Source organism: Aquarana catesbeiana, linkage group LG08, assembly GCF_042186555.1.
Source record: "Aquarana catesbeiana isolate 2022-GZ linkage group LG08, ASM4218655v1, whole genome shotgun sequence".
Taxonomy (NCBI): Eukaryota; Metazoa; Chordata; class Amphibia; order Anura; family Ranidae; genus Aquarana; species Aquarana catesbeiana.
In genome coordinates this window covers 338180-357719 of record NC_133331.1, presented here as the reverse complement: position 1 = coordinate 357719, position 19540 = coordinate 338180, and the positions used below count along the sequence as shown (strand labels likewise).

Genomic DNA, 19540 nt, shown 5'->3' with positions numbered 1-19540 from the left:
TGATGAGTTCACACTGATGAGGGGTTCACACTGATGAGGGGTTCACACTGATGAGTTCACACTGATGAGGGGTTCACACTGATGAGTTCACACTGATGAGGGGTTCACACTGATGAGGAGTTCACACTGATGAGTTCACACTGATTAGGGGTTCACACTGATGAGGGGTTCACACTGATGATGGGTTCACACTGATGAGGAGTTCACACTGATGATGAGTTCACACTGATGAGGGGTTCACACTGATGAGGAGTTCACACTGATGAGTTCACACTGATGAGGGGTTCACACTGATGAGTTCACACTGATGAGGGGTTCACACTGATGAGGAGTTCACACTGATGAGTTCACACTGATGAGGGGTTCACACTGATGAGTTCACACTGATGAGGGGTTCAAACTGATGAGGGGTTCACACTGATGAGGGGTTCACACTGATGAGTTCACACTGATGAGGGGTTCACACTGATGAGGAGTTCACACTGATGAGTTCACACTGATGAGGGGTTCACACTGATGATGAGTTCACACTGATGAGGGGTTCACACTGATGAGGGGGGTTCACACTGATGAGTTCACACTGATGAGGGGTTCACACTGATGAGGGGTTCACACTGATGAGTTCACACTGATGAGGGGTTCACACTGATGATGAGTTCACACTGATGAGGGGTTCACACTGATGAGGGGGGTTCACACTGATGAGTTCACACTGATGAGGGGTTCACACTGATGAGGGGGGTTCATACTGATGAGGGGTTCACACTGATGAGGGGGGTTCACACTGATGAGTTCACACTGATGAGGAGTTCACACTGATGAGTTCACACTGATGAGGGGGGTTCATACTGATGAGGGGTTCACACTGATGAGTTCACACTGATGAGGAGTTCACACTGATGAGGAGTTCACACTGATGAGGGGGGTTCATACTGATGAGGGGTTCACACTGATGAGGGGGGTTCACACTGATGAGTTCACACTGATGAGGAGTTCACACTGATGAGTTCACACTGATGAGGGGGGTTCATACTGATGAGGGGTTCACACTGATGAGTTCACACTGATGAGGAGTTCACACTGATGAGGGGGGTTCACACTGATGAGGGGTTCACACTGATGAGGGGTTCACACTGATGAGTTCACACTGATGAGGGGTTCACACTGATGAGGGGTTCACACTGATGAGTTCACACTGATGAGGGGTTCACACTGATGATGAGTTCACACTGATGAGGGGTTCACACTGATGAGGGGGGTTCACACTGATGAGTTCACACTGATGAGGGGTTCACACTGATGAGGGGGGTTCATACTGATGAGGGGTTCACACTGATGAGGGGGGTTCACACTGATGAGTTCACACTGATGAGGAGTTCACACTGATGAGTTCACACTGATGAGGGGGGTTCATACTGATGAGGGGTTCACACTGATGAGTTCACACTGATGAGGAGTTCACACTGATGAGGAGTTCACACTGATGAGGGGGGTTCATACTGATGAGGGGTTCACACTGATGAGGGGGGTTCACACTGATGAGTTCACACTGATGAGGAGTTCACACTGATGAGTTCACACTGATGAGGGGGGTTCATACTGATGAGGGGTTCACACTGATGAGTTCACACTGATGAGGAGTTCACACTGATGAGGGGGGTTCACACTGATGAGGAGTTCACACTGATGAGGGGTTCACACTGATGAGTTCACACTGATGAGGGGTTCACACTGATGAGTTCACACTGATGAGGGGTTCACACTGATGAGGGGTTCACACTGATGAGGGGTTTACACTGATGAGGGGGGTTCACACTGATGAGGGGGGTTCACACTGATGAGGAGTTCCCGCATCCAATTCGCATGTCAGGAGACTTTGACCGGTTCTCTATAAAGCCGGTTCACACATCTCCGGGACGGCTGCAGAAAAGTCTTCCGGTCCCTTCCAGGTCTGAATGCAGCCAAATGGAGAATCGGGAGGCACCGGACCCCCTACTACCAGCCACTGTGAACCCAGCCTGATATGTTGTGTGATTATATGTCATATTACATTATATATCTCTGTATGTTGTGTGATTATATGTCATATTACATTATATATCTCTGTATGTTGTGTGATTATATGTCATATTACATTATATATCCTGTATGTTGTGTGATTATATGTCATATTACATTATATATCTCTGTATGTTGTGTGATTATATGTCATATTACATTATATATCTCTGTATGTTGTGTGATTATATGTCATATTACATTATATATCCTGTATGTTGTGTGATTATATGTCATATTACATTATATATCTCTGTATGTTGTGTAATTATATGTCATATTACATTATATATCTCTGTATGTTGTGTGATTATATGTCATATTACATTATATATCTCTGTATGTTGTGTGATTATATGTCATATTACATTATATATCCCTGTATGTTGTGTGATTATATGTCATATTACATTATATATCTCTGTATGTTGTGTGATTATATGTCATATTACATTATATATCTCTGTATGTTGTGTGATTATATGTCATATTACATTATATATCTCTGTATGTTGTGTGATTATATGTCATATTACATTATATATCCCTGTATGTTGTGTGATTATATGTCATATTACATTATATATCTCTGTATGTTGTGTGATTATATGTCATATTACATTATATATCCTGTATGTTGTGTGATTATATGTCATATTACATTATATATCTCTGTATGTTGTGTGATTATATGTCATATTACATTATATATCTCTGTATGTTGTGTGATTATATGTCATATTACATTATATATCCCTGTATGTTGTGTGATTATATGTCATATTACATTATATATCTCTGTATGTTGTGTGATTATATGTCATATTACATTATATATCTCTGTATGTTGTGTGATTATATGTCATATTACATTATATATCTCTGTATGTTGTGTGATTATATGTCATATTACATTATATATCTCTGTATGTTGTGTGATTATATGTCATATTACATTATATATCCTGTATGTTGTGTGATTATATGTCATATTACATTATATATCTCTGTATGTTGTGTGATTATATGTCATATTACATTATATATCCTGTATGTTGTGTGATTATATGTCATATTACATTATATATCTCTGTATGTTGTGTGATTATATGTCATATTACATTATATATCTCTGTATGTTGTGTGATTATATGTCATATTACATTATATATCTCTGTATGTTGTGGTCATTCAGGTGATTATCTAATAGTTTCTTGAAGCTATCAATGCTCCCCGCTGAGACCACCGCCTGTGGAAGGGAATTCCACATCCTAGCCGCTCTTACAGTAAAGAACCCTCTACGTAGTTTAAGGTTAAACCATTTCTCTTCCAATTTCAATGAATGGCCGCGTATCTTTTAACCATTTTAATACCGGGCACTTCCATCTCCTTCCTGCCAATGTTCAGCTGTCACACTTTCAATGACAATTGCGCGGTCATACAATACTGAAACATTTTTATCATTTTTTTGAGATAGATAGAGCTTTCTTTTGGTGGTTTCAATCAGCTCTGGGGTTTTTATTTTCACTAAAAAAACAAAAAAAGACCAAAACTTTAAAACAGAAACAGCTCTGGGGTTGGACATTCCACTTAGCTGCCCGGATCCCGGCAGCACATCTGAGGCTATCCACCACCATGCTCAACGTGCAGATCCTAATGTGCTTGTGTCCGGTCTGCTCTTCGAGGACACAGGAACCCACATGAAAAGTATACAGAGCAAAGACGCCACACAGTTGCCATGACAACGCGTTTCGGAGGCCTGGCCTCCTTCCTCAGGTCATGGGGTGTGACGTCCTCACTCTCTTCCCCCTGTATCCTGCTCGTGTGGGTTCCTGTGTCCTCGAAGAGCAGAGCCAGCTGGACCGGACACAAGCACATTAGGATCTGCACATCAGCACTGGGAAATGCCATTTTTGGATTCCCTGATTATACATGGACTCTACCTTTGCAGGTATGCCGGGGCAGCAAATAGCCTGAATTAGGAAGAAATCTTGTTCTTGCATTTGAACTTTGTAACATGTTACACTTTTCCAAGTAAAGCCTTTGAAACCTTGTTCCTGCCTGGTCTGAAGTTAGTAAAGGGGTAAGGGAAGGTTACCAAGCAGCCTTGGGCATGTCCCTGAGACAGGGAGGATAGCCTCTTGCAGGAGGAAGTTGTTGTCGGCGCTCTCTCTGTGAGCGATCCAAATTCCATAGCAACAGGAGCAAACTCCGGCCATAGAGGTCCCCAGTTTGTACACAGGGGAGGAAGAGTTAACTGAAGTTAAGGGCACCCATGGAGCCTGAGCTGGGTGCCCAGCGGGACCCCATACCATTACTGGGGGTAAGGTAGCAGTGATACGGTGGATGGGCCCAGTGTGTCCATCCTAAATGCAATTTACAGAGAAGGTGTACATTGTCAGGGGGACCCGAGAATTAACTGGAGAACAGTTACAATGTACATGGTGTACATTCATCTCAAGTGTAGAAGCCCGCCTTAAGGTCGAGTATTTCCCCACGGCAGCCTCAGCCTGGTCCCAGAGCATTGATGAAAATGGCACAGAAGTAAAAGTACCCCATGTGTAGTAAAGTGATCCTACCACAAGTGCCTGGCGTAGCCCAGAAGAACCCACCCCGAGGTAGGCCTCTCCTGTGACACAAACTTAGCACCCAATGAGTTCATGGGAAAACTTGGAGGAAAATTCTATCATCACCCACCTACCCCTCTGCTCCCCCCCCCCCCTTACAGACTGAGACATTTTTTCAATGGACACAATAAACAATGATATATTCAATATTCAGTAATAATGTATATAATTATTGTAGCACATTTAATAGTATTATTCTATGGCCTAAACCAAAAATTCAGAAGTCGTTTCCATGGAAGGGGTTTTAGTATCCCCCATGGAATAGGTTAGGAGTCACATTATGGAATTAGCCATTGGTTTTCTGCTCAAATGAGTCCTGGTTATAAGTATCTCCTTGAAGAAGTTTGGTGAACCTCACTAAACCTCTAATGTGAACATATTTGCCAACTTACCCCTTTTGGCCCCAAACTAATATCCATTCTACTCTACATGCTGTGACAACATACAAGACAAACATACATATGCAACTGTCAGATGGATCTACCATAGAGTTTAATCAGTTGAGGACTTGAAAGCAATCTGGGAAAGCCTGGCAATGTCTTCCTTTTACTGTTCATAGAAAAGGTAAACTAACTTCAAATATCCAGGCTGCTCCTCTGAACCCCACTGCAGATAGTGACCATTTTGTCCCATAATGCCCAATGCTAGGAGTCTGTACTCTGTGCATCGCACTACACAGCTCCTAGAATGAGTATTCTTCATAAGGCTCACAATGGCAGAAGCACATCTGAGGCTTCTTCTTCTAGCAAGATCTCCAGCAAGAAACAAACCCTTTTCATTGGTCAGCATGGTTGTGCTGACCAATGAGCGCTTGCCATTTCCAGCATTATGATGGATACTTACTCCACTGGGTTGTGTATTGTGGTGTAGAGTGTGTGAACCCCAACACTGGCAGCATGGGGCATCATGGTCTTCATACCTGGCGGGGACTAGACGGGTGGTCAGGATATTTGGAGTTTAATCACCTCTTTTTTGTGAAAATGTGAACTTCCCCTAATACAGAAGTGGCATACGAGGTGAGGATGGGCCCCTCCAGAAGATCACATATTATTCTAAATTGCTCTGAACAATGTTTTCATGACTGCTCAATCACAGTCGACATACTACATATCTGGTGTTTATGCCTCTTTCCATGACTTTCCGGTCAAAGGTCTTCCACCTACCAAGATATTCCCAAAATCCCAAGACAATCTCTACTACACAGTAAGATCACAAGCTTGGCCAAACCACACCAATCACCAACATAACAGATTCTAATGGAGGCTCAGCTGACCAATGCTAGAGACTGGGAAAAAAAACTCATCCTTTTCCCGAGGGGCAAACACAGAGTGGGCAATACCATGGCTAATAAAAAATGAATAAGAATTTTCAATAACAGAGATAATAAATATCTACATAATCGGCAGATGTGGAATGTGTCTAACAATCTGAGTTGGTGGAGTTTGATTGACATTTCTACCCAGTCGGCTTGAATGGAACCCGCGACTATGGGCCAATCTCCTTTCCTCTCCTTCCTTCTCCCTTCTCTTATACTTCTATATCTAGATATCATCATTGTGGAATCTTCACCTTCCTAGTCTTTTATGGTTTGGTTAATAGGCAAAATTGGGAATCGGGATTTTTTATACTTTCCTTTTTATTTAGTTTTATTGACAAATATAACTTGGCATCCATTTTATATCTTTTCAATAAATTGAATTGAAAATTTAAACTAAAAAAAATGTTACAGGATTTACCTTCATAATGTTACAATGTCTACGATGAACGAGTAACACTATGAAGTAGTATAAGAATAAAAAGAACGAAAAGAAAAGCTCAGCATGTTGGATGCTGCCGGAAAATCTGAGCTCCTTGCCAGAAAGATTCCCACTGACAGCGCCGGAGCCGCGAACCTGGAAGAATGGCAGAGGCAAAATCTTAATGAGTGGCCACGAGTCTTGTTAAACTCCCTCCTGCGAAAAAGTTTTCTCCCTATTGTGGGGTCACCAGTCCGGTATTTATATATTGTGGGGTCACCAGTCCGGTATTTGTATATTGTGGGGTCACCAGTCCGGTATTTGTATATTGTGGGGTCACCAGTCTGGTATTTGTATATTGTGGGGTCAACAGTCCGGTATTTATATATTGTGGGGTCACCAGTCCGGTATTTATATATTGTGGGGTCACCAGTACGGTATTTATATATTGTGGGGTCACCAGTCCGGTATTTATATATTGTGGGGTCACCAGTCCGGTATTTATACAATGAAATCATATCCCCTCTCAAGCTTCTCTTCTCCAGAGAGAATAAGTTCAGAGCTCACAACCTTTCCTCATAACTAAGATCCTCCAGACCCTTTATTAGCTTTGTTGCCCTTCTTTGTACTCGCTCCATTTCCAGTACATCCTTCCTGAGGACTGGTGCCCAGAACTGGACAGCATACTCCAGGTGCGGCCGGACCAGAGTCTTGTAGAGCGGGAGAATTATCGTTTCATCTCTGGAGTTGATCCCCTTTTTAATGCCAATATTCTGTTTGCTTTATTAGCAGCAGCTTGGCATTGCATGTCATTGCTGAGCCTATCATCTACTAGGACCCCCAGGTCCTTTTCCATCCTAGATCCCCCCAGAGGTTCTCCCCCCAGTCTATAGATTGACTTCAGATTTTTACCACCCAAATGCATTATTTTACATTTTTCTACATTGAACCTCATTTGCCATGTAGTTGCCCCTCCCCCATTAATTTGTTCAGGTCTTTTTGCAAGGTTTCCACATCCTGCGGAGAAGTTATTGCCCTGCTTAGCTTAGTATCGTCTGCAAATACAGAGATTGAACTGTTTATCCCATCCTCCAGATCATTTATGAACAAAGTAAATAGGATTGGTCCCAGCACAGACCCCTGGGGAACCCCACTACCCACCCCTGACCATTCTGAGTACTCCCCATTTATCACCACCCTCTGAACTCGCCCTTGTAGCCAGTTTTCAATCCATGTACTCACCCTATGGTCCATGCCAACGCACCTTATTTTGTACAGTAAACGTTTATGGGGAACTGTGTCAAATGCTTTTGTAAAAACCAGATCCACCACGTCTACGGGCCTTCCTTTATCTAGATGGCAACTCACCTCCTCATAGAAGGTTAATAGATTGGTTTGGCAAGAACGATTCTTCATGAATCCATGCTGATTACTGCTAATGATACCTTTCTTATTACTAAAATCTTGTATATAGTCCCTTATCATCCCCTCCAAGAGTTTACATACTATTGATGTTAGGCTAACTGGTCTGTAATTCCCAGGGATGTATTTTGGGCCCTTTTTAAATATTGGTGCTACATTGGCTTTTCTCCAATCAGCTGGTACCATTCCAGTCAGTAGACTGTCAGTAAAAATTAGGAACAATAGTCTGGCAATCACTTGACTGAGTTCCCTAAGTACCCTCGGGTGCAAGCCATCTGGTCCCGGTGGTTTATTAATGTTAAGTTTCTCAAGTCTAATTTTAATTCCGTCCTCTGTTAACCATGGAGGTGCTTCCTGTTTTGTGTCCTGAGGATAAACACTGCAGTTTTGGTTACTGAAGCCCCCCGATTCACTCGTGAAGACTGAGGAGAAGAATAAATTCAATACCTTCGCCATCTCCCCATCCTTTGTAACCAGATGTCCTTCCTCATTCTTTATGGGGCCAATATGGTCTGTCCTCCCTTTTTTACTGTCTACATACTTAAAGAATTTCTTACTCTCCTCCGCTATGTGTCTTTCATGTTCTCTCTTAGCCGTCCTAATTGCACCCTTACATTTCTTGTTGCATTCTTTATAAAGTCTGAATGCTGATGATGATCCCTCAACCTTGTATTTTTTGAAGGCCTTCTCCTTTGCTTTTATATGCATTTTTACATTGGAGTTAAGCCATCCAGGACTTTTGTTCACTCTTACCCCAACTAGACCTTACCCTAAAAAATAAACTGACACAACCATTGGAGTAAATTGGCCGTTTCAGCCCCTTTATTTAAAACAAATAACAAAATTATTTAACCAATATTTACCAAATAGAAAACATAACACTTTTTAAAGTTGCCAATCCTTGGAGGCACCAAGTATCAAAATTTTCCTTGTATCTGCGTAATTACTTTCACGGTCCCTGTCGCACTGCACCGGCTCGGGGACAAACCATAATCAATCTGCAGACACCACCATTGTAACTACCAGTTAATCCACCATAACTGCCATTCCACTGGGGACTCCACACCTTAAATGGGTCCCTAATAATCAAATAACAGCAGGTTGTTTTAAAATGCTTCCAAAGACCCAACCGCCACAGCACAAAGTGTAAAAACCTCACATCTTTGTGCCACGCCAAAAACGCAATGCCCTCTGTACCCCGTCTTTCAAACCCAGGGACCACAGATCCGTGCCCACCGCGTTCAGATGAACCTCGTCACTGCAGAGATACCGCCCCGTATCCTCCTCCAGCTCCCGGTGCCATACTACGAAAACGCAGTTTCGCGCTATGAACTTCCCAACCTCCTTGTTAACCTTTACTCTGGCCCTGTTCAACTTATCCACTTATCCACAGGCCTGGCAAAATGCTAAGTAGTGCGACCTACAATGTCAGACCAAACCACCACAGTGTGAGGAAAGGCCACCTGCAGGCGGAGTATGTCAAACTTGACATCTCGAATGTCTGCTGGACCGAACCCCTAGATCATTGCCTCCAGCATGCAATACCAGGACGTCAGGGGGCCTGTCCCACTTAGAAACCCTATTCACCTCCAGGACCACCCTGCTCCATAACAATCCCGGGACCCCTATCCACCCGATGCTGGCCTCGGACCTGGGGAATCCCAACTGATGGCCATTAGGCCCGACATCAGCCCTCTTGGCACCCCAATCAACAAAGGAATGTCCCAGAATCCACACAAGGAAAGCATGATCTGAATAGAAATACAGAAAAACATAACACAAAACATACCAAGCACACAACAGCACACGTAATAGGAATAATATAAAAGATGCCCCAGCGAACCCGGGGATATTAAATCAAGTGAGGACTCACATAAAGTTTAAACCGGTCCGACTCCCACCTGTCAATACGTTTCACCACCGCATTATTCAATCCCCACAGGGCAGCCTCAGTGGCAGCCCCTATGCGGAAAGAATGAGAAGAGTAGCTGTGTGGCTCCAAGCCGGCAGCCGTGAGACAGCGCTGAAGAACCGTCAGGAACTGAAATTTAGACAAGGCCGAGCCATCCGAATGAGTAAGAAAGGAACCAGGAACCCCGGGTCAAAGCCATAAATACTCCTCCACCGCTGCAACCGGGCAGATGGGTGAACTAGGAATATGGACGTGAGCTCCCCTTCCCACTTGATCCATCTTGGATCGGGTGATGAGCGGTACTACAGAAAAGCCATCGCAGGGAACGTCTGCCGCTGACAAGCCACCCTGTGCGGCTCTGGATGGACTGACCAACTCACCCACCCTGAGAGCTACATAAAAAGCCAAAGAAAAGGCTGCCCAGAATAACAAAACTTCAAAACCAGACGAACACAGCATGGGTGTCTGCATGAACAAGGACCATAGGATGTCAAAAGTAATAGGCCGGGGCCATGCGGCCGCCGAGCCCCTTTCGATAACCTCTCAAGGCCTGTTTTACCAAAAAGTCCTTGGTAAAGTCCGGGACGCTCCGCAATTTAAAAAGGAATGCCAAACCTGACAACTTCTGGTTTATATCGGAAATGGACACGGCAGAGAAACACAGACAAATGAAATAAATCACCAGATTTCTGACTTCCGAACTGGCCATTGCAAACCCCCGCCCACTGTAGCAGCTCCCCCCATTCCCGCCAGACCTTGGTGTAGGAAGACCACTCAACTCAAGGAGCTTCGAGTCAAATGAGAAGTGATTCCAACGCAATCCTCCACAGCCGAAGAGGACATGGGGTTCCCCGTTGCACCGCACCCTGTGCCAACTCACGGAATCTGTCTAAGTGAAAGCGAGAGAGAGCTTCATCCACCATGTTCTCCACACCTGGAATATGCACAGCGTACAGAAACACATTTTGCTGGAAACAGCACAAAACCAGATATTGCAAAAGACGGATTACGGAGGGGGGGGGGGGGACCCTGACAGAAAGTTGATAACCTGAACCACCCCCAGGTTGTCACAGTGGAGACAAATCTTTTTGTTCCGAAATGACCCTGAAATCCCCCCAGAGCGTTATGGCAACCACAAGTGGAAAAAGTTCCAGAAGCACTAGATTCTTTAGGAAGCCCCGCCTCCTGCCATTCGGCGGGCCAGGGTTCCGCGCTCCACCGACCCCCTAAGAACGCACCATAGCCCGTAGAGCCGGCCGCATCCGAGAAAAGCTCAAGATCATAGTTGCTGACCGGTCCTTCCATTCAGATGGACTGACCATTGAAAGAGCCCAAAAATTCCTGCCACACCAGCAGGTCGGCCCTGTGCTCCCTATTCAGTCGAACAAAATGCCTGGGCGAACTGACCTCAGCAGTGGCGGCCAAGAGCCACCGACAAAAAACCCCGCCGCTTGGCATAATACGGCATGCAAAATTAAGCTAGGAGAGACTGTAGCTCTTGGAGCTGGATCTTGTGTTTGCCAAACGAACCTTCTCCTTAAGAGCAAACAACTTGTCATCGGGCAGACGACATTCCATCGCTTGGGAATCAATCACTATCCCCAGGAACTTGATTGTCGACGTGCGGCCCTCGGTTTTGTCCGCCGTGAGAGGGATGCCAAAGCGCTCAGCGAGGTGCTGAACTGTAGCCAGCAAAATACCACATAAATTTGATGCGGGAGGGCCAACACACAGAAAGTCATCTGAGTAATGGATTACCGAATTGACCCCCGCCACCTCCCAAACTGCCCATTTGAGAAACAAGCTACATGTCTCCCGTTCCTGAGCCCTATGGATCCTGCCTGGATCTGGGGGTGATGGGGTCTCCGGCCGCTCTGCATGACTGGCCGTGACGCCGCTCCTGACATGGCCCTCACCTGGGGATGGCGCGGGGCATGTCCCCCTCCCACGGAGCTCCGCCCACAATGGAAATTCCTCCCAGCGCCCGCACCAGTGCTAGCCTGAGGAGGCTGAGCCGGCTGGGTTGGAGGGTCCAAATCTGGGCTCCCTGGGTGGCGCTGGGCTCGTGGGGAACTAGAAGGGCTAAAATGCTCCGGGGGCGTGCCCAGCAGGGCTGCAATCTGGCTCTGCAGCCAATCTGTCCCCATAGAGTCCGCCATGGAGCGGCGCCTCTAGATGCCGGGAATCAGCCATGGGAGAGCCATGGAGGAACGTTTCTCCTCCTTATGTCTTGCCCCGGATGTACAGTCCCCCTGGATTCCTCACAATCTGACCCTTGCAGACCCTCCCCCTTGCAATGCTCCCGGCTACCCCCCCACCCCCCCCCACCCCGTGTCCCTCCTCATTTTAGCCCTGCGCTCATTTTTTTTTTTTTGCTTCGGAATACACGGGAGGAGCTTGTGAAGGATCTCAAGGCAGTTGGGACCTCAGTCACCAAACAAACCATTGGTATCACAATACACAACCATGGATTGAAATCCTGCAGCCCCCGCAAGGTCCTCCTCCTCAGGAAGACACATGTAGAGGAACGTCTGAAGTCTACCAATCAACATCTAAATGATTCAGAGAAGGATTGGGAGAAAGTTCTGTGGTCAGAGGAGACCAAAATTCAGATCTTTGGCATTAACTTGACTCACCGTGTTTGGAGGAAGAAAAATGGTGACTAAGACCCTAAGAACATCATCCCTACAGTCACATCATCCCTACAGTCACATCATCCCTACAGTCACACATCATCCCTACAGTCACACATCATCCCTACAGTCACATCATCCCTACAGTCACACATCATCCCTACAGTCACACATCATCCCTACAGTCACATCATCCCTACAGTCACATCATCCCTACAGTCACACATCATCCCTACAGTCACACATCATCCCTACAGTCACATCATCCCTACAGTCACATCATCCCTACAGTCACACACCATCCCTACAGTCACACATCATCCCTACAGTCACATCATCATCCCTACAGTCACATCATCATCCCTACAGTCACACACCATCCCTACAGTCACACCATCATCCCTACAGTCACACCATCATCCCTACAGTCACATCATCATCCCTACAGTCACATCATCCCTACAGCACACATCATCCCTACAGTCACACCATCATCCCTACAGTCACACCATCATCCCTACAGTCACACATCATCCCTACAGTCACATCATCCCTACAGTCACATCATCCCTACAGTCACACCATCATCCCTACAGTCACATCATCCCTACAGTCACACATCATCCCTACAGTCACACATCATCCCTACAGTCACACATCATCCCTACAGTCACACCATCCCTACAGTCACATCATCATCCCTACAGTCACACATCATCCCTACAGTCACATCATCCCTACAGTCACACACGGAGGTGGAAACATGATGATTTGGGGCTGTTTCTCTGATAAAGGTTCAGGCCGACTTTGCCACATTGAGGGACCAATGGACGGGGCCATGTATTGTAAGATCTTGGAGGAGAACCTTCTTCCCTCATCCAGAACACTGAAGATGGGTCATGGATGGGTCTTCCAGCATGACAATGACCCAAAACATATCGCCAAGGCAACAAAGGAGGGGCTCAAGAAGAAGCACATGAAGGTCATGGAGTGGCCAAGCAAATCACCGTCACCCTGACACTAAAGCCGGCCATACATTAATCAATGAGAGAATCCTCCCCACTGAGCTATTGTACTGATCCGTGCTGCTGATTATAGCCGGGGGTACGGATCATCCAGGAAAAACCTGACAGGCTGGTTCTACAGAAGATGATCCGTAGATGGACCACCAATACATGGATGGAAATTCAGCCAGTACACCCCCCTGCACTGACCCCGACACCCCCCCCTACACTGACCCCGACACCCACCCCGACACCCCCCTACACTGACCCCGACACCCCCCTACACTGACCCCGACACCCACCTACACTGACCCCGACACCCACCCCGACACCCCCCTACACTGACCCCGACACCCCCCTACACTGACCCCGACACCCACCCCGACACCCCCCTACACTGACCCCGACACCCCCCTACACTGACCCCGACACCCACCTACACTGACCCCGACACCCACCCCGACACCCCCCTACACTGACCCCGACACCCCCCTACACTGACCCCGACACCCACCCCGACACCCCCCTACACTGACCCCGACACCCACCTACACTGACCCCGACACCCCCCTACACTGACCCCGACACCCCCCTACACTGATCCCGACACCCCCCTACACTGACCCCGACACCCCCCCCTACACTGACCCCGACACCCACCCCAACACCCCCCTACACTGACCCCGACACCCCCCTACACTGACCCCGACACCCACCCCGACACCCCCCTACACTGACCCCGACACCCCCCTACACTGACCCCGACACCCACCCCGACACCCCCCTACACTGACCCCGACACCCACCTACACTGACCCCGACACCCCCCTACACTGACCCCGACACCCCCCTACACTGATCCCGACACCCCCCTACACTGACCCCGACACCCCCCCCTACACTGACCCCGACACCCACCCCAACACCCCCCTACACTGACCCCGACACCCCCCTACACTGACCCCGACACCCACCCCGACACCCCCCTACACTGACCCCGACACCCCCCTACACTGACCCCGACACCCACCTACACTGACCCCGACACCCCCCTACACTGACCCCGACACCCCCCTACACTGACCCCGACACCCCCCTACACTGACCCCGACACCCACCCCGACACCCCCCTACACTGACCCCGACACCCCCCTACACTGACCCCGACACCCACCCCGACACCCCCCTACACTGACCCCGACACCCCCCTACACTGACCCCGACACCCACCCCGACACCCCCCTACACTGACCCCGACACCCACCCCGACACCCCCCTACACTGACCCCGACACCCCCCTACACTGACCCCGACACCCCCCTACACTGACCCCGACACCCCCCTACACTGACCCCGACACCCACCCCGACACCCCCCTACACTGACCCCGACACCCCCTACACTGACCCCGACACCCACCCCGACACCCCCCTACACTGACCCCGACACCCCCCTACACTGACCCCGACACCCACCCCGACACCCCCCTACACTGACCCCGACACCCACCCCGACACCCCCCTACACTGACCCCGACACCCCCCTACACTGACCCCAACACCCCTACACTGACCCCGACACCCACCTACACTGACCCCGACACCCCCCTGCACTGACCCCGACACCCCCCCCTACACTGACCCCGACACCCCCCTACACTGACCCCGACACCCCCCTACACTGACCCCGACACCCACCCCGACACCCCCCTACACTGACCCCGACACCCACCCCGACACCCCCCTACACTGACCCCGACACCCCCCTACACTGACCCCGACACCCACCCCGACACCCCCCTACACTGACCCCGACACCCCCCTACACTGACCCCGACACCCCCCTACACTGACCCCGACACCCCCCTACACTGACCCCGACACCCCCCTACACTGATCCCGACACCCCCCTACACTGACCCCGACACCCACCTACACTGACCCCGACACCCCCCTACACTGACCCCGACACCCCCCTACACTGACCCTGACACCCACCTACACTGACCCCGACACCCACCTACACTGACCCCGACACCCCCCTACACTGACCCCGACACCCCAGTGCATTTTCTGGGTGCCATACACCTGTGAAACTTGGACATGTGACTCAAAAAAATCACACAAAACGCATTGCAGGTATTTTTTTATGTGCTTTTGCCACATTGTCCATTCATTTCAATGTGTTTTTGGTGTTGTTTTGCCACATTTTCAGTACTTTTTTGGGCGCCAATCACCTGTGAAGCTTGGACATGACTCAAAATTGCAATGTAGGTGTTTTTTATGCATTTTTGCCTCGTTTTTGCCATATTTCCTACTTATTTCAGTGGGGATCTGCGTTTTTGGTGTGGTTTTGCATCTGGAGAATTTTCTGGGTGCCATGTACCTGTGAAACTTGGACACGTGGCTCAAAAAAACACACCAAAAACACAACGCAGATGCATTTTTGATGCATTTTTGCAGAATTTTCTATTCATTTCAATGGGGACCTTCGTATTTGGTACGGTTTTGAAAACTGCACCAAAGATGCAACTAGCAGGACTTTTTTAAAGGCACCGAACCCGCAGCGCAGCGGTGTGAAGAGTCCCATAAGATTAAAGGGATTGGATTTTTGCTGTTAGTACAATAAAAACGCATCGGTGTAAAAGAAGCCCCATATAGTCATATATACAGTATATTTCAATATCATTTTTTAAAAACCGGCGTTTAGTGTCACTTTAATACTACAATGAATCCATTATAATGCAATAATCCATTACATATCTACTATAAAGTGATTCAATCTTTGTGCTACAATTGGAACATTTTCATATATAAATGAGATGACAAGATAGAGTCTAATACTGACAATAGAGTGTAATATGTGATATGTGATATGTGATATGTAATATGTGATATGTGATATGTGATATGTAATATGTGATATGTGATATGTGATATGTAATATGTTATATGTGATATGTAATATTCTGGAAAAAAAAGAAAAGAAAAAAAATTGTAAATGAAAGTCGATCTCTAATGGAAATCTCAAACATTTGAAAGGATTGAAGTTTCCAGGTGAGCATAGTACCTGCCTATGCTCCAGGTGAATGTCTGGAGGTCCAGGTGAATGTATGGAGGTCAAGGTGAATGTATGGAGGTCAAGGTGAATGTCTGGAGGTCCAGGTGAATGTCTGGAGGTCAAGGTGAATGTATGGAGGTCAAGGTGAATGTATGGAGGTCAAGGTGAATGTCTGGAGGTCCAGGTGAATGTATGGAGGTCCAGGTGAATGTATGAAGGTCCAGGTGAATGTCTGGAGGTCTAGGTGAATGTATGGAGGTCCAGGTGAATGTATGGAGGTCCAGGTGAATGTATGGAGGTCCAGGTGAATGTATGGAGGTCTAGGTGAATATATGGAGGTCCAGGTGAATGTATGGAGGTCTAGGTGAATATATGGAGGTCCAGGTGAATGTATGGAGGTCCAGGTGAATGTATGGAGGTCTAGGTGAATGTATGGAGAAGATGCTCACCTGGGTTCCTTGGTATCCCGAGCCTGGGATTCTTCTACATCCAGCATTGCCCAGTAATCTCCAGGTCCTCTCAGATCATGGATGGTTCTCCCAGGGTTCTCCGCTCGGTATCCTGTCTGTAGAATAGGACTTGTTCACAGAGCACCTTGCTGTGTCTCTTTACCTCTCACCTGCAGCCTGGCTTGCTGCTCCCTCCCCTTTCCTGTGCTTTGACTGGACCAAGGGGAGGCTGAACTGGTTTTTTTCCAGATGAATCTGGCAGCCAGGTACCTGTCATCTTATCCCTCCCTCTTTCCTGGGAGAACGGCTTCACCTCTGATTATAAAAACAGGTGAAGTCACAACAGCTCAGGGCAGGGCTGCATACAGAAATAAATGGGTAAGGGAAGCGCATGGCATGTGCAATCAATCTCTTCATTAGTGTCGGGAGAAATCAGATCAATGGAATGCACTCACATTATCATCATACAAGTCATCAGTAGAGTCCAATAGCCTGGTGTCACCATCATTGGAGAAAAAAGTCCCCATATTGTGATGTGGAATTGGTTACACCTCCCATATTGGCTATAATTGGCCACCTGGTGGGCGTTCTGTATTTTTGTGAATTCTTGGAATTGGATGAAAAAAATATGGTCATTGTAATATTTCCTAATTAGGAAGGAACGTTCAGATCCAATGACAATGCCCTCATATGCTTTTTGGACCAACTCATGTAATCTAGGTTTAAATTTTCCTAATAGATCCTAGCTTCCTTTAGGCTAAGGTCAAGTGTGGTATTGGTTCTTCAGTTTTCGGGAGAGGGAAAGCCGGGGGGTGCTGGTTTGTATTCCTCCTGATGTAATTAAGTGAGAACAATAGGAGGGCCTTTTTCCTTCCTGGTCCAGCACGGTGCACCAGGCTTGTCCCCGGTTGTACGCAAGGTTCTCCCTACGTTCTAATGCGTTTCTGGTAGGGATGGGGCTGAGCTGAGAGAAGCCTGCAATGTATGTGCCCCTGGTGCCAGAAATTCTCACTGGGAGGTTAACCTCACTTTGAGTTTATTATAGCACCACGGTCACTGCACCATTGCACCTTTCTCTTTATTTGTGTGTGTGTCTTTTTTGCATGGCCCATTTTTTTTTAGCGGGAGGGGGCATGTAACCTTTTGGTCAGGTTCTTCCCTTCCCATGTGATCTCCCTTTGGAGGAGTTCTACCTAGTACTTGGGTAGGTTTTGCAGGTCTCCTGAAGAAGAAGGTCTGTCTAGTTTCGGCTGGGTGGACCACGAATACCCCAGTCCCTGTCTAGAGCCTTGTGCCCTAGGGGATCAGGGCCTGAGTTCTTTCTCTTTGGAGGAGGATGTACACATTTTTGTGTGTTTCACCCTTTCTTGCTCCTGGTGTTCGGTTTCAAGTGTGTGCACCACACTGTGGAGCTCCAAAAAAATTGAATGGATCTATCACATACCTGGAAGCAGAGCTGGATATAATGAGGAAAGCCTCTCTTACACCTCTGACTCGGGTCACTGATAGTGTAGACAGAAGTACAGAGTGGCACGATTGCCTGTAAGTCTTGCTAGCAGCAGGAGAAGTCATCAGATGGCTTCAGCAAGCAGGCAGGCCAGGTCATACATAGACGGGATGGATCGGGTACAGGGCACAGACAGGAGCTTGGTCAGGAGACAAGCGGGGTCTGGAACCGATCAGTGGAACAGGAGCCAGAGGAGCAGAAAGAAAGAGAGGTCAGGGGACAAGCCGAGGTCAATGCAGGTGGAGTTCAGAGAATGGTCAAGACAAGCGGGGTCAGCAACTGGAAGCAGGATACAGATTCACAGGATCGCAGGGAGCTGAAGACAAAGCAGCACTGATCCTGAGCACTGGCTGAGTTTAAATCTGTTTGGTGCCAGGATCTATCACAGGTAGACGCAAGCGCCGATGTGCACGAGAATGTGCGACGGCTCGCGTGCACTTGCGAGTTTGCGCATGCGCATATGTATTAGTCCGTGTCCAACTCTTGTGAGCATGAAAGGGAAGATGTTTTAGAAGTTCGTCCAGAAGAGTTATCTTGTTTGCTGGCATGCGCATCCTGACAGGGTCATAGTTCAGTTCCATACGTGCGCCTAACAATCTATTCGCCTTCGATATAAAGTCACATTGATCTTGTACAACTCTACGACTTCCTTTGTCTGCCGTACGTATTATGAGGTCAGTATTGTCCTCAGCAGAGCTTTCCTTTCTGATAGGGTACGATAATTATCTTAAAGTGGAGTTCCACCCAAAAATGGAACTTCCACTTTTTGGATTCCTCCCCCCTCCGGTGTTACATTTGGCACCTTTCAGGGGGGAGGGGGGAGCAGATATCCGTCTAATACAGGTATTTGCTCCCACTTCCTGGCATAGATCACCGCTGCGCTTGCAGTGACCTACGCCACTTCCGGCGCCTACACTGTCCTCCCCCGCTGTATTCTGTGAGACACAGAACACAGCAGGGACCAGAGAGGACGTGCAGCGCAACTCGTGCATGCGCAGTAGGTAACCAGGAAGTGAAGCCGCACGGCTTCACTTCCTTATTCCCTCACCGAGGATGGCGGCGGCAGCAGCCGAGAGCCGACGGACGGATCGGCTTCGGCTGCCGACATCGCGGGCTCCCTGGACAGGTAAGT

The 19540-nt window shown here is 47.8% G+C and overlaps 1 protein-coding gene across 1 annotated transcript in view; it reads right to left on the bottom strand.

The window, feature by feature from the left end:
- SCNN1A (sodium channel epithelial 1 subunit alpha) overlaps positions 1–17084 on the bottom strand; it is a gene marked incomplete in the record, with an annotated part of 208237 nt that extends 191153 nt beyond the window's left edge. Inside the window, 1 exon segment of the mRNA XM_073595368.1 lies at positions 16902–17084. Within this exon segment, the coding sequence (XP_073451469.1) occupies positions 16902–16948 (47 nt within the window).
- Positions 17085–19540: the final 2456 nt, after the last annotated feature.